Source organism: Kwoniella pini, chromosome 2, assembly GCF_000512605.2.
Source record: "Kwoniella pini CBS 10737 chromosome 2, complete sequence".
NCBI classification, from domain to species: Eukaryota; Fungi; Basidiomycota; class Tremellomycetes; order Tremellales; family Cryptococcaceae; genus Kwoniella; species Kwoniella pini.
In genome coordinates, this window is record NC_091717.1 from 26,668 (window position 1) to 46,767 (window position 20,100).

The following is a 20,100-nucleotide window of genomic DNA, read 5'->3' on the forward strand; positions in this document are numbered from 1 at the left end:
GATATCAACAAAAATGCCTTCACGCTTCAATGGTAATACCGCTACAGCAGACGATCCAAATCCCCATTGGCGAAAGGGCCCAGAGGTCGAACACGTCGAATGGAGAAAGAAGGATAATCAAGCAGACTTAGCTGTAAGTCGAGAGATCTGTCGAAACGTCTGACGGCTGACCAATTCATCAGGATGAATCCTTGGTCCAAGCTGAAGACGAAGATAAGGTTACCCCATACCTCATCTTTTTGATTCTTGTAGCCGCCCTAGGCGGTTTCCTGTTCGGCTATGACACGGGTGTGGTTGGAAGTGCACTTCCTCTTGTTGGTACTGATCTGGGCGGGAAAGCGCTGTCCAGCTCAGAACAAGAAATCGTCACGGCGGGCACGACCATTGGTGCTATCTTTGGTGCTGCTATCCTGGGTCCAATGGCGGACCGACTCGGTCGGAAGTGGAGTCTGTTCATCGCTGATGTATTGTAAGTCAAACTTGAAAGGTCGGAAGTCAAATCTGAGCCGATCACCTAGCTTCACCACTGGCGCGGTCATCATTGCTTCGAGTTACTCTCTTGCCCAAATAATTGTTGGTAGGCTCGTGCTGGGTGTGGGAGTCGGTGCAGCCGCTCTCATTGCTCCTCTGTAGTAAGTCGGACGACGAAGCACCCTGATGGTCTGTACTGATGATCAATCAGTATTACTGAGCTCGCTCCAACAGCTGTTCGAGGCCGGTGCATCGGAATCAAGTGAGTTGCCGCGATACGCTCAAACGATCGCTAACGCGTTACGCTAGCGCATTCTTCATTCCCTTCGGACAAGTGGTATCCAGTGCGGTGGGATCAGGGGTGCAGACAACGAAGCACGGATGGCGAATTTTATTTGCTCTGGGAGTCGTTCCTTCCATCGTGCAGCTGTCTCTCATGCACTTCCTACCCGAATCCCCCAGAGTTTTGATTCTTCGAGGTGAAGAGGAGAAAGCTGCCGAAGTTTTCGCTCAGATATACAAGAAAGCTACACCGGAAATTCTGGACCTGAAACTCAGTGTGGCTCGGAGCTACGTTGCCGCCACCACTTCGATGCAGCGGGAACTGACTCTTTGGGAGCGAAGTAAACGTTTATGGACTCATAAACCTTATCGAAGAGCTATCATCAGCGTCAGCGGGCTTCAAATATTCAGTCAGTTGACTGGGTTCAACACATTATTATACTACTCTGGAACATTATTCGGCCTACTTGGTTTCTCAAATCCAGCAGCAGCCGGTCTCATCCCTTCTGGTATCAATGCTGTCATGGTTTTCATTGGAATGTCAATTGTTGATAAAGTGGGAAGACGTCGCTTGGTGCTGATCTTCGCTCCCGTTATGATGGCCGGATTGGTTTGGGCTTCAGTGGCTGCCTGGTGTATGTCATATCTCAATATCCTCCGAATTATACATCCACTCACACTTTGTCGCAGATATGACCGCAGATACCAATCATCGTTTACTCGACGGATACGAATATGACCATAACATCGCTGGAGCTCTCATTGGCGGCATTGTCCTCTTTGTCGTCGGATATGGGTTGTGCTACAGTTATCTCGGTTGGTACCAATCAGAATTCTTAGCGCTAGAAATCAGAGCTTCGGGATCCGGTATATCAACGGTAGCTGTCTGGGTTGCCAACTTGGTTGTATCCGTTTCATACCTCTCTGAATTGGAAAACATCACTCCGACGGGTACTTTCTGCCTCTACCTTGGATTCAGTGTAATTGGTTATGTCTTCGTGTACTTCTGCTATCCTGAATCAAGTGAGCTCTTCATTAACCATCCTCGTTTCGGCATAGCTAATCAGATATCTCCCGCAGAGGGCATCTCGGTGGACGAGATTGCCAAGCTGTTCACAGATGATTTTGGTGTACGCAAATCAGAAGCGATGCGAGCCGGACAGCTAGCCAGATCCCAACGAGTCCACAGTCAAGCAGTCGGTAAGAGATCAGACTCGACTAACAAGCGATCAGAAGCGATAGAAACGACCACTGCTGAGGTATAGTGGGCAATGTACAGTAGATAGAATACCGCTATAGAGAATTCATACAATAGATAGTGACATTACATGCACCGAAAGATTGAGCATATTCCATACATTCTGGAATCAGCGTTCCACGTCGCACCCACATATAAAGGAGCTTATGGGGGTTAGCTTTCTTACATCAACGGTGGTCTGCCTTGGAAGTGATTGCATATTCAGAGTTGCTTATACAACATCTGCCTTTAATGGCCAGCCAGAAGGAACTTCTATCGCTGGGAATGCTGAAGTCAGTGATCAGAAGTGTTGGATTGCAGCGCTATCATGGAAGTTGTGTTGAACATGTGATGCATATCTGTCTTGTCAATGTCCATATCTAGCACGACTATCGATCGCCGACCAACTTCAACCACAACTTTTCTAGCCTACACTGTGTCTTCGACAACTTGAGGGTGACCATTGACTCCGTTGATAGCTTTGAAAATGGTGGAATCGTCTATGTCTCCATCCGCTTTTTGCTTGGCATAAGTGTACCGCTCACCGAAGATACCTTCCTTCTGAGCTAGGATTTGAAGAGCAAGAGTTTTGGAAGACAATCTACAAGCCGAAAGATTGCCGACCAAAAAGAAGAGGTTGGGAATGTTAGATTCTCGTGAAACACCGCGAATCTCGCCCTCTTCATCAAGTCCCCAGACAGGATTGAAAGTCTCAGCGTATTGCTCTCCAACAGTAGCTCGGATCGTGTCAGGGAAACCGGTGTATCCGGTAGCGAAAACCACGACATCGTACTGCTCCTTGGAACCATCTTTGAAGGTGATCTGCGATTCCGGATCGAAAGAAGCGATTTCACCTTGTTTCACTTTGATGTCGCCCTTGATGATCATCTCTGATCCACCGGTGGAGAAGTAATAACCACCAGCTTTCTCCAAAGCCATCATGAGGAAACCAGCATTTTCGGGACCAAGCCATGCATTAAAGCCCGCTTTTTTGAGGCCGTCAAGCAATTCCTTGTCTTGTTCGGCAAGCTGCGGTATAAGACGTTTGTGGTAGAGTTTGGCGATGATCTTTGGGTTACTCTCAGCGATCCTATCGGCAATATCTGTAGGTGGACCGTGGGGACCGTATAAACCGGAGACTACATGACGGATGAGTGAGTTTGAGATGACGTTGCTATACATGAATGGAGAACTAACCGAGCGTAGCCATGCCCTTGTCGACTGACATGACATATGTGGGTGAACGTTGAAGCATGGTAACATCGGCTCCATTCTTGGCAAAGTCGACGCATAGCTGATAGCCTTACGTCAGCGATTCCGCATCCCAAACGAAATGTGAATGACTGACATCGTGAGCTGAAGTACAAGCTCCCACTACTAAAGCCTTTTTACCAGTCCAATCAGAACCCGATGTGTGTTTGCTAGAGTGTACGACTCGTCCAGCCCAGTCGTTTTGACCGGGGAAGGGAGCAGGCATTTTGGGTTTACCTCCACCTAGACCGGTAGCGAGTACGATATGGCCGACAGAGAACTCTCTGGTCTCCTGACGGCCGCTAATGTGGGTTCGGTTGATGGTGACATCCCATCGCTTAGTCTTCTCGTTGAATTTCGTTTGTTTGGGATCGAGGGAAGCTTGGGTCCATACGTTGATTTCGAGTACGTCCACGTATGACTCAAGGAAGTTGGCAAGTTTACCGGCCGGTGTGAATACAGGCCAGTTCTCGGGGAAAGGGTAAAAGGGAAGGTGGTTGGCGTAGACTGGATCGTGCAAGGATAGGGATCTAGCGACTACGATCAGCTTCGTCAAGCATGAGCAGGCTGAACTATCTGTGCTTACCGATACCTCAATCTCCAGTTGTCTCCTACTCTTTTGTATGTATCTATGACTAAGTTTGAAACACCGAGAGTGTTCAACTGGGCAGCAGCGGCAAGACCGTTGTGACCACCACCGACTGCGCGAGCGTCAGCGAATGGAACCATATGAATGAGTGAACCTACCAATCAACACGTCAGGATTAGAATCCTTGAACTCTCTGGCTTTCTCTAATTGCTCGTCATACGAGAGACTAGCATTGTGAGCACCCCTAGCCCGATTCGCTCCAACTTTCTGAGTGTGACCGTGAACACCTTCCAGAAGGGTAAACACAGTAAAAGCCTTCCATTGCTTATCTTCGTAAACTAGGGCAGCGATACCGTAGGCAGGACCTGTTTCAGTCTGGAAGTCGAAATGAACAGAGACAAAGGTGACATCGGGGAAGGGGTGTTCGACGGAGGGTTCCTTCGAGGCAAAGGTGAAGTCACGAGCTTTGACTATTGGGAAACGAGCCTATAGCCATGTCAGCTTAAGGCTCTGCTTCGTGTCAGCTGAAAACTCACCTTGGCGGCCTTAGCGATATTGCCAGAGCGTATAGATCTATAGTCATTGGTGAATGCGAGAATATCCCGCCAGAAACCATTCTTCACGAATAAAGACGAGAATAGCTCTCCATCATTAGTAATTGCTGCTCTTTCCACTTGGGACAACCAGTGTTGAGCGATGGTATGGACTTGGTGATGCACATCATCATCGGGACTAAATCCTTGATCATGGTTTGGAAGGTCGGCTGGGAGAGTCAAATAGGTCGCCATTTTTATGATTAACGATGGGTAGTATGGGAAAAGTGAACAGGATATGTGATGGAAAGAGGGACAATACGATATCGACCCATGATGTAGATATATGCACTGGATTTGTACTCGTCCCGATATGATGCTCTGGGCCGCTTCGAGATCAACTTTTGCGAAGATGAGCTGATATTCGGTCCGATGAGGCCTCTATGTCAACGTGTCTATGCGATCTGCGTGTATGGTGCTTTAGATGATCAGGTGAACATACAATCAAAATAATTGCAAACGACGCGACAAGAAATAAGTCCGCTTCCGCTCTCTTTTTTGATTTTCACCTTTTCACTTCCCTCGCTTTCGCTTCATCCATCTTATTCAAGCGGATATTAATCACTATGCTTTGACTTGCGAAAAGCCGCCCTATGTAAACGCTATTCAAGATGATAGCTTACTGTACATTAGTGCGCAAAATCAGTCGCCTACCAGGTACACCGACCCCGCCTCCACTTCACCACTGTCATCTTATCTTCGTTTCCGCTCCCTGCATCTCGGTCCGGAGATTGCGATGATCAGCAGCGATGTTTCTGATGGACGTGTATATAGGTAGATGACCTAGAATCTCAAACTTTCTTCCAACGCTCGACCACAAAAAAAAAATCGATATTACGTTCCACAATCAAGATGAAGATTTCCGGAAACACTTTTGTAAGTTTGTTGTCGCTACATGGTCGTGACAGCAACTCATGCAAACACGATGATAGGTCATTACTGGAGGTACCGGTGGTATAGGTGGAGCTACCGCTAAATCACTCACGTCCCAAGGTGCTTCAGTCGCTCTTTTTGATATAATCCCAGAAGAGAAAGGTCAGGCTTTTGCCAAAGAGCTTGACGTTGGCGGGAAAGCCAAATATTATCAAGTTGACATCACCAACTCAGACGCCGTCAAGATTGCTGTAGAAGATGTTGTTGCAAGTTTAGGAAATCTCAAAGGAGCTGTACACTGCGCAGGAGTTGCAATCAAGAGAGAATGGACAAACGACATCGCTGAGTCTATTCCAAATTTCAAAAAGGTGAGTGATCATTCAAGAGCATGCCGCTCGCTAAATCGAGGCTAACGTAGCGTTCCAGATGCTCGATATCAATGTGACTGGTACCTTCATCGTAAACGCCCATGTTGCCGATGCTATCAATAAACCCTTGAATCACCCCGACGGATCCGATAAACATGCTCCATTCTGGACCAGTAATGAAGAAAGAGGTGTCATCATCAACTTCGCCTCAGCAGCTGCCAATCCATACGCTCGGGTCTTGTCATACGGTCCAACAAAGACTGCAGTCGTCGGTATAACAAAATGTAGGTGAATGAGGCGAAAACTTCCGAGTTTCACTTGCTAACAACGAGGAAAATGTAGCTTTCTCCGACTTCTTGGGTCCATCGGGTATCCGAGTGGTATCCATCTCCCCTTGTGAGTGTTTTCTGAAGGCAATATCACAAACGTATATTGACAAGCGCTATATAGCTATCGTGGTGTCGGCGATGACTGCCAACTTTTCACAATACTTCACGGATGACCTTTTGAAGACTGCAACGTTCCCCCGAGTACCTTTAACAGCTGATCAAATCACACCAACCGTTCAATATATAATTGAGAATGTAGGAGTCAACGGTATAGATATACCCGTGGACGGAGGCTGGAGATTGGTATCTTTGAAGGCCGGTATAGAGGGAGGAAAGGATCCGCGAGAGCTTGCACCTGGTCTGGAGTAGGAAGACATCATTGTATTTTGGGTCACAAGAGCATGCATAGCAGTCGAACAGCATCACAGTGGCTTTCATATACCGAAGTAACAGCCGTAGCGCCATGAAAGTTATCAGGTCTTTTCAATATATAAGGCAGAGTACTTACGCCGTGATTGGAGCAGCGCTGCTAGCTATGAAATGGATCGATTTTGTACCCACCGTCTGTGTATAAGGGTCTGCCCCACACTTATGTAAGTTGGACAATTCGGGACTTGGTCTAAAGATGCCCAGAGGGTCAGCATTTAGGAAGAGGTTACTGATACAGATGCATATAGTTGGCATGCACGTGGGAACAACTAGCAGATCTTCCGATGCTCGGGTCTTGCTAACTTCGATGGAATCTGGCAGCGAAGCTTCCCACCCTGCTTTCCACTTCGATGACACCGATGTGACAAGTTTATTCGTGATCCAGCGGGATCTCGGCGGCAAATTATGGGAAGGAATTGCTACGCGAAATGGACCATACTTTCCTGTGACAGCCGTGACGGGATTGATCAGGTAGAGAAGGCCCGGAGTGTTTGGGATCGCATGCCATATGGTGCGGCATAGTACGGCTCAATGAGTGAGGCCTCACTCGTTTGTCGGTTATGGTATCTCGCGGCTTGTGGGGCAGCCATGTTTGGTGTGGGCGAGATCAGCGTCTTCCTTCTCCACAGCGCGGCACGCTACAGTACCTATCGATACAATCGCTTGCCGCGTAATTTAGCTCATAGGGAAAACGATCAAGCGGATTTACCATTCACCGCCTCCGGTTACCCGTGATACTGTATGGGTGACGATCGGTAACGGCGATCAAAAACAAGTCCGCTTGCCAGCTTGGCTTCGTCACATGCTATAGGCTGAAAACGGAAGAAAGATCCCTGGCTGGGGCCAAGATCTACTTCCTTTGGGACCCCAGTCTGCCTCCTTGGGGCTGACGTGCGACTCAGGGTTTGACCGCTATTTCCCGCATGACATGTCTCAAAGAGCTGACACTAATTTGTCGCTGGTTGATGGATATATATATATAAGGTCTTTTATCTTGTTCAAATTTCTCTTCTGGTCATTGCACACAACTACAAAGTCGTGATCGACCTCGCAATCTAGAATTCTCCGGGATCACTTAACAAACTATTGACCAACAAGATGTCCGACGAGAAGAATTATGGTATCGAGACCTATGCCCCACCCAGACCTGATCTGGGAGCAAGAACAGCAAGCCAACTTGAAAAGGCAACAATAACACATGTGGAGCATACAGGACCGGTTGATCGAAATGATCCTGCTGCACTTCATGACGATACACTCATGATTGGCGAGCGAGGCGAAAAAGTAGGTTTGCCAAGTCGAACCTGCGAAGAAGATAGAACTAATGTTACAATGTTCTAGTTGACTTCGTTCGTGATTGCGCTTTCGTTTGTAGCAGCCGTCTCTGGTTTCTGTTTCGGATATGACACTGGTGTCATTTCTGCCGCCTTGGTCTCGATCAAAGATGACTTTGGGCACATCCTTGCAGATCAGGAGAAAGAATGGATCTCAACAGCTACTTCCTGTGGTGCATTAATTGGGTGCGTCCTCGTTGCTGATCAGTAGTGTTCAGCCTTGCTGATCAGTACATACGTCATAGTGCACTCATGTCCGGTTCATTGGCCGACAAGATTGGAAGAAAGTGGGTCCTTGCCATCGGAGATGTATGGTTCACCTTAGGTGCTATTATCATTTGTGCTTCCTTCTCTGTTCCCCAAATGATTGTAGGAAGAGCTGTACTTGGGTTCGGCGTTGGAACGGCTGCTGCTATTGCGCCCCTTTATATTGCGGAGTGCGCTCCGACCAGGTTCAGAGGAGCTTTGGTCACTATCCAATCTCTTGCAATTACTGGTGGTCAATTTGTCTCTTATTGTATTGGTATTCCTCTCACTGGTCACGACGGCTGGAGAATACAATTTGCTATTGGTATCGTTCCTGCTTTGATCCAAGCTGCTGCTATGTGAGTACGAACTCCATTCCGTCGCGTTCGAGAAACTTACAACTGCTGCCTTCATAGTCACTTCATGCCTGAGTCGCCCCGATATGACCTCCTTCAAGGAAAGCGAGAAGCTGCATTGGCCACTATCGAACGATCGTACCGAGGCATGTCCGAGGATTATATCGCCGTCAAATTTGCTGCCCTTGAAGAAGTGGTCGGCCTCTCTGCCGAATTCACCAGACAGAATAACTTAAAAGCACGATTGAGGTTGCTCATTACTGAAGGCAAATACAGAAAGCCAGCTATCACTGCTCTCGGTATCGGAATTTTCCAACAATTGTGTGGTTTCAACTCTTTGAGTAAGTTGTCTTTGCATCGAGCAACTTGACATGTCAACTAATGGGAAACATAGTGTACTATGCCGCCACCATTTTTAGCATGGCTGGCTTCGACAACCCAACTGCCGTCGGTCTCATCGTGTCCGGCACTAATTGGTTCTTCACCTTCGTCGCAATGTTCTTGCTTGATCGAGTCGGTAAAAGAAGAATCCTCCTTTCCACCTATCCTGGTATGATTGCTGGACTGGCTCTCGCTTCAGTCGCCTTTTGGAAGATGACCGGCGAAACTGGACATCGTTTAATTGAAGGTGCGGTGTATCCTCAACAGTGGTCCAACATGATGCTGGGCATGATGGTTGTTTTCATTGCGTTCTACGCCACAGGTTCAGGAAACATCACTTGGACCGTTGGAGAGGTTTTCCCCCTAGAAATGAGAGGAATCGGTTCATCGGTCTTGGCCGGTGGTGTATGGGCTGCCAACATCCTCATCTCAGCCACATTCTTGACCCTTATGAACGCGATTGGTCCCACTCCAACTTTTGGTCTATACGCTGGTATTTGCTTCGTGAGTCATCCCGGTAATGAATAATTACATGTGGCTGACGGTGATGAACAGGCTGGTCTCATCTTCATCTTCTTCTGCTACCCTGAGCCCTCAGGACTTTCTTTGGAAGAAATCCAAATCATTTACAATTATGGTTTCGGTGTTGCTAAGTCTCGTGAGATCCGACGTGAGCACGAGCTCAGACGACAGGCAAGACAAGATGCCCCAATGGGCATTACTGCTTCTGGATCCGACGATCAATTGGGCAAAGTATAGGTGTAAATGCTGCATGGATAGCTGGGATGTAGTCGTCAGGGATTATTCCGTAGGAATGGATCGTTGTGAGGTGAAGTAGTAAAGGAAAACTAAATGTGAAAAGAAGATTGTCTTTCGTGCATGATAGCTGTAATATTCGTGTCTTTATGCCTATGTATATACGTCCATCCGAACACTGGAGAGGCCGCATTTTGCAGGTTGCATTTAGGACTACGCACGCAGGCGTGCCCTAGTCCTATAAATCCTTCGACAATCGCATGCTGAAGTAGGACATAAGCAGAGGTAGCATGACATTCCGCATCTTTGTCGATCAGCGTTCCCCGCGTGTCACGGAAATTGGGATTTCGCGCATTTTCCGAATATCCTTGAAATCGGCGGAAGACCGCTATGACAGCATAGCAGACGGACGGCACGAGATGAACATGAGCATTGCATGAGATCGTTAGCTTGACCCAGTCGCATGTAACACCAAGTTGGCTTATGCGTCGCATCTTGATTGCGATTTTGAGCCCATTTTTGACGCTCACTAGCGCGGGTGAACCAAAACATAACGTCAGATTGAATTTCGTGATGCACGAAATCATTTTACGGTTTTGTCGGCTTACCAGGAAAAGCAATATTTAAGCGGAGCTAACAACAGCCGAAGCGGACTTCTTATAGAATACCGGCGGCGTGTAGCGGTGCGATGACTGAGTGCGATGACTGATTACGGCAAACTACTTTCCTCCGCGTCGACCAAGAACATGTGATCAAGGCTGTCACCTCGACATTCAGTAATTATTTTCAGCAATTCAGCGTACATGCAAATACGTATTTCGGTAACATCCTTTCCATCTCACATCTCCGCGCTCTTATCTACAGCAATATGTCTGATTCCTCCATACAACACAAGAACGGCGATAATCTTGGTCAGGACCCCCCCCTCAAAAAGAGAAAGCGGAGGTCCCACTTGAATTGCGCAGGTATGTCGTCATTCCTCGTGTCAAAAAGGTCTTGAATGATGGCTGATGCAAGAGTCCCCGGCTAGAATGTCGGCGGCTCAAGTTGAAGTGTGATAGGACAGGTATGTGATGGCGCTACACGCAATGCTACAGATATGGTCTGATGTGATGGGTCGTGGGTTCCAGTGCCTTGCGAGAATTGTGTGAAAAGAACTTGTCAGCATCTTTGTCCGGATGGCGCAAGGAAAGGGCCGAGAAGGTGGGTTGTATGAGGCTGAAAATGCCCGACAGGAATCTTCGCTCTGACTCTCTCGGTAGCGAAAAGAAAAAAGCGAAGCTAGACGCGGCCGAAATATCGAGAAATGGTGATCGCGAAAATACCAGCTCCTCCTCTGCTCAGCCACAAGTGTCCTTACAACCCAGTGATCAATCACCGTCTATTCTTTGCCCTACTACGGTCGCATCCCACCCCAACGTCGACAGTCCATCTACTGAAACAATCAATATTCCACAAAGTGAAGACACAGCGAATGCCATACTGCCAGTCGTCAGCAGCAATTCACATTCTGAGACTGCCTTCCCGAACGGTTTTCTTGTTCCTCCTGACAATGTCTTTCAAGATCAGATGCATCCCTGGTCGCAATCTTACGCTCAGCCATCTCGGTCCAATCAGGCAACAAATAGTGTTAGATTTGAAGATGCAATTGCCTCGCCTCCGGAAGAACAGAGTCACGGAACGTTGGTGATATCCCATACAGGTAGTTCGAAATACCTTGGTCCGTCAGCGGCGAGTGAATGGTTGAAAGATGTGAGTTGTGAGATACGAGACACGTACAATTGAATTCATTGTAATTTTTTGTTTTAGGCTGAGGTCTTCGAAGGTAATGAGACCCCAGCTTTCTCCCGAGCGGCTTCTCCAGCTGTCGCATCGGCCGTATCTCAACCTCGTACTCATCTTGGGTTCCCTTTGTCGGGGCGAGGTGCTTCTGCTGTCCCGTCTTTCAGCTCTCTGACATCTTTCCTACCCTCCTACGAAGAAGCGGAAGCCTTGATCGACTCGTATTATCGGTACTTCGGCTGGTCGTGAGTATGCCGATCCATACAACGAAATTTGCAGACTGCGTGCTAATCTCAACACACACCCCAGTTACGAAATAGTCTCTCGTAATAGTGTAAGAAAAATCATGGAAGATGTTTATATCCATGTGGGAGGTACGGGGGATGAACCTCGACGAACAATGGTACACGCTCAGCAGCTTGGTCTCCTATTTATTGTTCTAGCGATGGGGGCATTACACAATCTTGAATTGCGACCTGATGATTCTTCCGCTGAAGAATATATGCAATGTTCAGAGGACTGTCTGACCAAGGGTCGCTTCATGACAAACAATACTGTTGCTGGGGTGGAGACATTGGTCAGTCGGACAAAACACATGAACTTGGACCATAACTGACTACCTAATTGGCTCTAAGATTATAATGGCTCACTTTCACTTGTGAGCGCAAAATGTAAGAATGAGATGTCGAGCTGACTAGGATTCAGAGAGACGGATAAAGGAAGAAACGGAGACTCGGCTTGGACTCTATGGGGATTAGCTATGCGTATCATACAAGCTGTACGTCGAGAATTCAGTGGCCTTTCGCTAATCTGACAGATGGGTCTGCATCGTGATGGTGAAAAGTGGAACTTACCTTCAGACGTGATAGAAGAAAGAAGGTGAGTTCAGACCCGAATCTGTACAAGCGCAGCCGCTGAGTATGATTGCAGGCGGATATTTTGGGAGAGCCACTCGGCAGAGATATTCCAGGTAAATATGATTCGCACGCTCTACGTGAGGATTAGCTAAGATGTATAGGTACTTCCAGGCCAACTGCTTTTCCCGACCGTAAGCCATGCTTTCCGTTACAAAATCGTTCTAATGTTTGGCGCTCTCCCAGATACGCGATCCCTGCCGAGTTTATAGATACGAAATTTCCTACCGACACACCCTCAGTGGGGGGCGCAACTCCTCTGATCAGCTACCATACTAAGAAATTCGAGTTAGCACAGATCGCCAAAACGTAAGTACTGTTGACACCGGTCTGTGATGATTAGCTCACGATGTGGTATAGCGTCTTGCAGACAGTACTGAATACCAGCGGACCCGCTTATGATACAATCATCGATCTCTACGAGAGACTGTGAGTCCGCCGATTGAGTCCTTAGAAGAAAACTCACTTTCGCATATTAGGCGGGGATTCGAACGCTCCATTCCCTTTCATCTACGGTGTCGCACTGCCCTATTGGCTTTGCCTTCACTTTATTCCGACGCGAAGGTGGCGGAAGCGGAAAGCCCAGAAGTGAACAAGCGAGATCTGAGGAGAACATTTGAGGTAAATTGCTGCCTGTTTCATTCTCGGTACCTGCTGACATGTCATTCCAGCAATTTTCCCTATCGATGATTGTGTCCGAAACTATCGTCAATCTCAATCGGCCTTACTTCATGCGAGCTTTGATCGAGTGTCCATCTGATCCACTACGTACCATGTATGGACAGGCGTATCTGTCTGTGGTCGAGCGAAGTAATGTGAGTTGCCACTAACTCAATGGAAATGACAACCCATCCTAAATAGAGATTATAACAGGTCATCATCCAGATTGTTTGCGGTCTATATGCCCTACATCCTAGTGTCACAGCTCGTCATTGGTGGTGCTGGGTGAGCAAATTCCGTTTCGTATGAACTTGAACTGCGACCTAACCAATCATAAACCAGTATCACGCTTTTAACTCGGCCGTATGCCTTGGAACTCTAATTCTGATGAGTCCGCAAAACGAGCTCGTACCAATTGCGCTCGGAGCCATGGGGCAAGCGATAGGCATATATACCGAAACAGTGCATAGTCGAGCGGCTCCTCGTCTTGTGCAAAACCTACGTTGGCTTCTACGACTACGACAAAGAGCGTTAGACCGCATCGAGCATTACCAGCGACAGCCACTGGAATCTCAAGATCCTGATAGTGACACAGAAACGGACGCCGGTCTGTTGGGCTGGCGTACGAGGTTTATTGAAAGAATCGGACAAGGAAGTCAGAAAGCATTCTCCATATCGACAAGATCGCCGGTTGCTACAGAATTGACCCCCACCGGTGATCTAGAAGGTGTGATTAAGTCAATACCTCATGCGATACAGCAGCACATCGCCTCAGATCTCCGAGAATCTGCACCGTTCACGGGTTCCAGCTCGCAATCACCCCCGATACAGATTAACAGTACCGATCAGCTTGTGAGTGTCTTCATTCCACCATGCCCTGTATGGATGCTGAGTGATTTGGCAGTTACACCAATTTTGGGATCCGATGATGCTGAGTCAGGATTTAAACGATGTTGTTGGCTCCTCCATGGTGAGTATATGGCAGATTAACCATGCAACCAATAACTGACTTGATTGCAGACCTGGTGGGATGTCCTTTCGCAGCCGCCAGCCTAGCTTGATAAAAAATGTGAGACGTATTTTTGCGTAAACATTGTCGATCTGACGATCAAGTTCTTTTGCGTCGAGGTGAAGCAATTGGATTGCGTACTTTACAAATAATCACAAGCATGTAGCTCCAATTATATGCATTTTGTGCGATCTGGAGCTACTACTGATATCTGCGCCAATCCATCCCGATTGGAGAGCTGTTTGGTAGCTGAAATTCTTCGCTCGCTCTGACAGCGCGGTTTTAGGTCTGAGATTGCGGAAAATCTGCGGCTCGGCAGACCGAGAAAGATCGAAATTTCATCGATCGACAAATTCAGGGTCGCATCGAACGACATGGGCAAATTTGGAATGGATTGCAAATCATCACGCAATGCGAAAATACTCGGTCTCCCGCAATAGGATACGAGAAAGATGTCGACATCAGCGAACAGATTCCAGATAATTGGATTGACGCCATGCAACGCAATGCAGATCACATCACAAAATGAGAAGCGAAACCGAAATTGGTCAAGGCTGAAGCGGAACTCAGGGTTTTACGTAGATATCTGTGTGACGTATATAGTATTTATCGCTTGCTTCTTATGCCTTGATCTTACGCCAAGACGGTCTGTTTAACTGCATGGAGTAACCCTGCATACCCTTATCTTGAAGCGGCCTTTGAATCGTGTCAAAACAGGCGTAATAGCAGAATGAAGTTTAAAACATACAAATGACTTTTCGACATATCACGACATCGGTTTTTGTCATACCTTTTTTTGTTATTTAATTTACACGACATGAGAATACGCAACAAAGATCTCCTGTTGTGGTAGATTAGAGTAGGGTACGAATTGTATGTGGTCTGTACCTAGATGCTCGCAAGGGGTAAACACAGAGCATTGAATTTTGCATGATTCGCCGAATGATGCTTGATTTGATAAACACAAATTGTAGATATCGCCCTAAAAAAAGATGAGCCAAGCGATTGTACGAACCCGACTAAAATCCAGCTTTATATATGACACACTTCATTTTCAACGCTCCAATTATCACTTGTATCATCATCTGCCTAGAGTAGAATACAGAAGCAGACTTGTTGAAACTTGCTCGGGGTGTCAATCTCATTCTCACACACAATGGTAAGTTAGACAATACTCTTTCCCGCCGCAAACCGTCAATGCTTGATCTATCTGCACACAGCTGATCTCGGCCTTCCGAACAGCTCGCCGATCAGACCGTCCTTGACCCGGAAGCCAAACAAGTCCACCATGACAAAGTAGAAGTGGATGCTTTCACCGCCCTTGCTATCGAGGAGCAAGATCATGACATCAAGTACAGAACTCTCAGTTGGCAAAAGGCGACCCTACTCTTGTTTGGAGAGTACGTCTGTTTGGCTATTCTCGCTTTAGCATGGAGTTGGAGTGTATTGGGATGGGTGAGTTAAGCTTTTTTCCATCGCAAAAATATCAGGAGCTCACTTCTGATGAAACGTTCCGCATAGGTCTGCGGTTTCTTCATTACCTTCGGTCTCGGTATCGTCACTTGGTGTAAGTATAAAGTTTCCCTTCAGCTTTCTTCCTTCACCTGCTGACTTGAACCCCCATGAAAAGACACAAGTTACGTCCTTTGGCAATTCTGCATGAAGCACCCTGAGGCTCGTGATATTTGTGACATTGCTGCCATCCTTTTCGTAAGTCAATGCTGTTTTTTGACCTGATATATCGCTCAATTCCGCCATAGCCCTCCATCCCACGAATCGCTTTTGAGCTCACCGGTTTGATGTTGCTCCTGAACAACATCTTCCTTAGTGAGTCATCTTGCTGTTGTCCAGGACAATCTTTGCTGATCCGATTGTTCCACAGTCGGTTTCCATGTTTTCACCGGAGCTAAGAGTGAGTCATTTCTCGCTTCTTTCGATTCCACTCACATTCCGAGCTTACCTTCTATCCTAGTCTTCAACACCCTTAGTGACAGCTCCATCTGTACTGTTGGTTTCCAAGCGGTCACTGCTGTCATCGGTGGTGAGTCAGGAGCTACAATTTTTCCCATCACAGTTTGGCCCTCCTAATTCGCATATTCCATAGTCATCGTGTCACTTCCTAGAACCCTCAACCATGTCTCTATCATGTCTGTTGTCTCCGCCATCGCCATGGGTATCGCCATCATCCTTTCAATGGTCTACGCTGGTATCGAGGAACACCCATTCTATGGATACGGGGGCAACTACCCAGAACTTGGTCCTGTTAAGACAAGCATTGGCTTACCGGGTTCACCTGGATTCATCAATGGACTTAATGCTGTATTAAAGTGAGTAGTAGTAGGCATCGCACACCGTATGACATTACTAATGCATGTTGGACCACAGCATCACTTTCCTCTGGATCGGGCAAATCCTTGTAAGTTCCTTCGATGCAATGTTTCAATTTGCAATCACTGACTGTCCCTCCCGATTCCCAGTATCCTTCGTTTATCGCTGAGATGAAGCGACCTCAAGACTTCCCCAAAGCCCTTGCCAGTTTGACCGTTCTCCAGCTCATCCTCTTTAGTGTTACTGCAGCTGTTGGTTATTATTACAATGGCCAATATGCCACTGCTCCTATCATAGGTTCTCTGTCTGAACCATGGGCCAAGAAATCAGCTTTTGCGTTTGTTCTTATTCCCACGGTTGTCATTGGAACTATCTATGGTAATATTGCGGCCAAATACCTCTTCAAGCGGATACTTGGAAACAGTAGACACGCGCACTCTCACAGTGTAGTTGGCTGGGGAACATGGATCGCCATCGACATCTTCATCTGGACCATCGCTTTCGTTCTCGGAAAGTGAGTAATCAGGAGTTATCAGGTAACCTGGACTACAAGCTGATGCGCTTGCATAGCATCATCCCAAGTATGGGAGATTTCCTCGGTATCATGTCTGCCGCCTTCGACTCTTTCTTCGGTTTCATCTTCTGGGCCGTTGCATATTGGCACCTCAACAGGAACCGACTTTGGGCTAATTGGAAGATGACTACAATGAGTATCATCAACATCATAATCTTCGTCCTCGGTTTATTCATGCTTGGTCCCGGTCTTTACACTAGTGTTGATGCTATCGTAACGGATTAGTAAGCTCAGCTTTCAGTGTTATGTTTGAGTTTTAACTGACTTGTTGTCACGTCTTTTCACAGCTCCGGCTCCGTCAAGAAACCTTTCTCTTGCGCATCCAATGCTTTATAATCACCATGACAAATACTAGAATCTGTTCAACATCAGCTCGATGCAAAGAGTCACACTAACATAGGCTCTCTCTGCGCCGACTTATCTATTATATACTTTACATTATCTTTCGTTATACATTCTCATATCCATTTAACGTACATGATGGATTTAGACTTTAAGCATCCTGCTTATTAGTAATCCTGCCTCTTAGCAGATTGCAATTGATCATATCTGTTTTGAGTAACAGCCGGTTTCGTTTGCAAAGTCACCGCGATTGGTCGAAATAGCGGTTATCTTCTGAAAAGTTCTTAGTTCATTTCGGTAGTTGAATTTTCAGGGACGTAGAATTCGTTCTAATGGCCTGCAACCAATAACATTGAGATCCAAATGGTTTGTTACCGTTTGATCGGAATTATGTCATGACTTATCGTCAGCCTTTTCCTACCTCTTCCCCTGACGTCTGCCTTGTATCGTTGATTTTACCGAGATTCGTTGCAAGAAAGGTGGACTCTTACCCGAGATATCGTTTATCATGCTAACATAGAAAATCAACCTCACGGCCCTATAAGCATAGTCAGGTCATCATAATGACCTGTGTTTTCCGCAACTTCGATTAACATTCTAACGTTCGCGTCTTCCACCTTAGTCCTAGAGAAAATGACTTTGACTGTCGAAGACAGCTATAAGGCAGGCTCAGCCGATAAGACGTCTTTGCCGGAAGAGATGAAAGTAAAGGAAATACCTCTAGAATCAGGACAAGACAGTAATGGAGACATCAGACCTTTAGATAAACACGCTTTCACCTTTTGGAGCGTCTTCAGTCTTGCATTCTCCTGTATTAACAGCTGGGTGGCTTTGGTTGTCAGTCTTTCGACTATCTTAACAGCAGGTGGTCCAACAGCGGGTAAGTTAGGAAGGCAACCCCTTGACTGCGGACATTTATCAATCGTGTTTTAGTCGTATACGGGTTCATATACGCAACCATATGTACGATGGCAAATGTACTTAGTCATGGAGAGATGTTTGCCGTGTTCCCCACTGCTGGTGGACAATATCATTGGGCAGCAATGCTTAGTCCCCCAAAAGCCCGAGCTGCTATCAGCTGGGCGACCGGTATGTCAAATGTAATAGGATTATGGCTAGGTATAGCTGCAGCGGCATACTTGTGCAGTGAGTTGTTTTCACTCACGACCAATTGATCTGCGGACGCTAAATTTCTTTCATGTCTGTCAGCCAACATGGTCGCGTCCATCATCCTTGTCAACAACCCGGACTTCATCTTGACTCCAGGCAAGCAGTACGGCATCTTCATTGCCATGACGATGTTCGCTCCTCTGTCAGCCTTAGGAGTTGGTTCCAAGTAAGTTGTAAAGATCGTCATATTGTTTTTTCTGCATCAGTTTTAAATTACTAAATTAAATTGGCAGGGCAAATCGACGACTCGACTTAGGACTGATGGTACTATCTATTGTGGGGTCCGTTGTTATCGTCGTGACGCTTCTGGCCAAAGCTAGTCCACGGGCCTCAGGTGTGAGCGGGTCCGCTTAACCACTTCTCTTTCGAGAGCGCTTACGTTCTCGGCTTAGTCATTTGTTTTCGCCAGCATAACGAATGAAACAGGATGGAATTCTCCCGTAATCGCTTGGCTTATCGGCCTCTTGCCCTCAACATATGCCTTTGTCGGCTTTGACATCGTATATCACGTTTCTGAGGAATTACCTAACGCGAAGAGAGAAGGCCCGAAGGCTGCTAATTGGACTATCCTCTTTAGCGGTGTTTCTGCTTGGATCATTGTTGTCTGTATACTCTTCGCTATAAGCGATGTAGGCAGAGTTCTAGGTACTGGATATGGGTGAGTTTATTTCTTACTGCTCTTGTGCGGTACTGATGCACATTATCCCATAGATTGCCCTTCGCTCAGATCTGCATGGATGCCACAAATTCTAAAGCAGCTACTACTATATTTATCCTCATCCTCCTAATTGTGTTCAGCAACGCTACAAGAGGAAACACAATCTCCGCTGGAAGAACTCTTATGGCTTTCGCTAGAGATGGGATGCTGCCTTACGGGAGTGTCTTCATGACCGTCAAACTGGGGGAACCGATCTACGGTATCATTATTTCTGTCGTGATAGCTCTGCTGGTCGGTCTCGTACAATTTGGACCTGCAGCTGCGTTCAATTCACTCACCGGTGGATCCACTATTTTCTTCTTCATCTCTTATAGTAAGTAACCCTTCTTGAAAGCATGAGCAGCCAAGATTAACCACCTTGTTAGCCATCCCGTGCGCCTGTATGCTCTTCGGAGGTCGAAAACGACTAAATAAGCTGTTCCCGGATCGTCAACATAACCTTGGCAAATGGGGTATTATTTGCAATTTGATTTCGATCTTCTTCGTTATTCAGTCTCTGGTTATATATGTGTTTCCAGCAGCCAGAGTAAGTCTATTAATATCAATCGTACTCCCAACTCAGGTTCGAGTTTGACAATCATATTCATCGCAGCCTGTCACACCAGATAACATGAATTATGGTGAGTATTGCATAGTCCTGCAGCACCGAGACTTACTGATGATGGGCCTAGTCATTGTCTTTGCTGCATTCTTCGGAGTTGTTCTGGTCGCTTTGTGGCATGGTTATGCCAAGAAGCGATATCATGGACCTCGTGTCAGACTTCCCACGGACCAAGGGGACCCCATCTATGAAGAATAGCAAAGTGTAAAAGGCAAATTTGATAACTACCTTTCAGCCCATTTACAAAATGGGGTCACTTGCTTGACCTTTTAGAATTTTCAGCAAGACTTGTATGTAGCTGTACCACACACACCTGTATGGTCGTTATTTGCTTGTCAATTGGGCAAATTGGAAGTATGACTTGTATAATAGCCTCTTGAGAGCCGAACCGGAGGCGGTAATTGAAAGCGGTAATACTACTTATACGTGTATCATGCAAATGCATACATGCATATGGATCACTTCAACTATTCGTACACATCTCACATCATGAAGCTAATAAATATA

At 46.7% G+C, this 20,100-nt stretch overlaps 8 protein-coding genes across 8 annotated transcripts; 7 read left to right on the top strand and 1 right to left on the bottom strand.

The window, feature by feature from the left end:
• Positions 1–13: 13 nt before the first annotated feature.
• On the top strand, positions 14–2,018 carry I206_101333 (uncharacterized protein; the record flags this gene model as incomplete). Its single annotated transcript, XM_019158398.1, has 7 exons — positions 14–133; positions 183–469; positions 519–632; positions 683–733; positions 781–1,388; positions 1,444–1,776; positions 1,834–2,018. 7 exons carry the CDS (start codon positions 14–16, stop codon positions 2,016–2,018), a joined length of 1,698 nt encoding a protein of 565 aa, XP_019009011.1.
• A 401-nt stretch (positions 2,019–2,419) lies between these two features.
• I206_101334 (uncharacterized protein) lies at positions 2,420–4,618 on the bottom strand (the record flags this gene model as incomplete). The annotated part of the gene is made up of 6 exons (XM_019158397.1): positions 2,420–3,129; positions 3,188–3,284; positions 3,339–3,771; positions 3,828–3,942; positions 3,989–4,316; positions 4,367–4,618. The coding sequence occupies 6 exons, from the start codon at positions 4,616–4,618 to the stop codon at positions 2,420–2,422; spliced, it is 1,935 nt and encodes a 644-aa protein (XP_019009010.1).
• Positions 4,619–5,275: 657 nt separating this feature from the next.
• I206_101335 (uncharacterized protein) lies at positions 5,276–6,362 on the top strand (the record flags this gene model as incomplete). Its single annotated transcript, XM_019158396.1, has 5 exons — positions 5,276–5,299; positions 5,356–5,664; positions 5,723–5,948; positions 6,007–6,060; positions 6,115–6,362. The coding sequence occupies 5 exons, from the start codon at positions 5,276–5,278 to the stop codon at positions 6,360–6,362; spliced, it is 861 nt and encodes a 286-aa protein (XP_019009009.1).
• A 256-nt stretch (positions 6,363–6,618) lies between these two features.
• I206_101336 (uncharacterized protein) lies at positions 6,619–6,897 on the top strand (the record flags this gene model as incomplete). The annotated part of the gene is made up of 1 exon (XM_070202373.1): positions 6,619–6,897. One exon carries the CDS (start codon positions 6,619–6,621, stop codon positions 6,895–6,897), a length of 279 nt encoding a protein of 92 aa, XP_070058474.1.
• Positions 6,898–7,520: 623 nt separating this feature from the next.
• I206_101337 (uncharacterized protein) lies at positions 7,521–9,498 on the top strand (the record flags this gene model as incomplete). Its single annotated transcript, XM_019158394.1, has 6 exons — positions 7,521–7,706; positions 7,764–7,942; positions 8,002–8,361; positions 8,419–8,699; positions 8,753–9,243; positions 9,295–9,498. The coding sequence occupies 6 exons, from the start codon at positions 7,521–7,523 to the stop codon at positions 9,496–9,498; spliced, it is 1,701 nt and encodes a 566-aa protein (XP_019009007.1).
• Positions 9,499–10,363: 865 nt separating this feature from the next.
• Positions 10,364–13,907, top strand: I206_101338 (uncharacterized protein; the record flags this gene model as incomplete). The annotated part of the gene is made up of 19 exons (XM_070202374.1): positions 10,364–10,460; positions 10,526–10,561; positions 10,626–10,698; positions 10,758–11,247; positions 11,305–11,522; positions 11,587–11,854; positions 11,913–11,935; positions 11,983–12,055; positions 12,122–12,156; positions 12,208–12,247; positions 12,306–12,325; positions 12,378–12,500; positions 12,552–12,620; positions 12,671–12,812; positions 12,863–13,006; positions 13,065–13,136; positions 13,194–13,703; positions 13,756–13,821; positions 13,872–13,907. 19 exons carry the CDS (start codon positions 10,364–10,366, stop codon positions 13,905–13,907), a joined length of 2,535 nt encoding a protein of 844 aa, XP_070058475.1.
• Positions 13,908–15,016: 1,109 nt separating this feature from the next.
• On the top strand, positions 15,017–17,098 carry I206_101339 (uncharacterized protein; the record flags this gene model as incomplete). Its single annotated transcript, XM_019158392.1, has 12 exons — positions 15,017–15,019; positions 15,103–15,315; positions 15,382–15,427; positions 15,491–15,570; positions 15,621–15,687; positions 15,743–15,772; positions 15,833–15,901; positions 15,965–16,187; positions 16,246–16,276; positions 16,338–16,702; positions 16,759–16,986; positions 17,050–17,098. 12 exons carry the CDS (start codon positions 15,017–15,019, stop codon positions 17,096–17,098), a joined length of 1,404 nt encoding a protein of 467 aa, XP_019009005.1.
• Positions 17,099–17,737: 639 nt separating this feature from the next.
• On the top strand, positions 17,738–19,791 carry I206_101340 (uncharacterized protein; the record flags this gene model as incomplete). Its single annotated transcript, XM_019158391.1, has 9 exons — positions 17,738–17,984; positions 18,038–18,250; positions 18,314–18,440; positions 18,508–18,610; positions 18,667–18,932; positions 18,986–19,305; positions 19,358–19,518; positions 19,585–19,612; positions 19,664–19,791. 9 exons carry the CDS (start codon positions 17,738–17,740, stop codon positions 19,789–19,791), a joined length of 1,593 nt encoding a protein of 530 aa, XP_019009004.1.
• Positions 19,792–20,100: the final 309 nt, after the last annotated feature.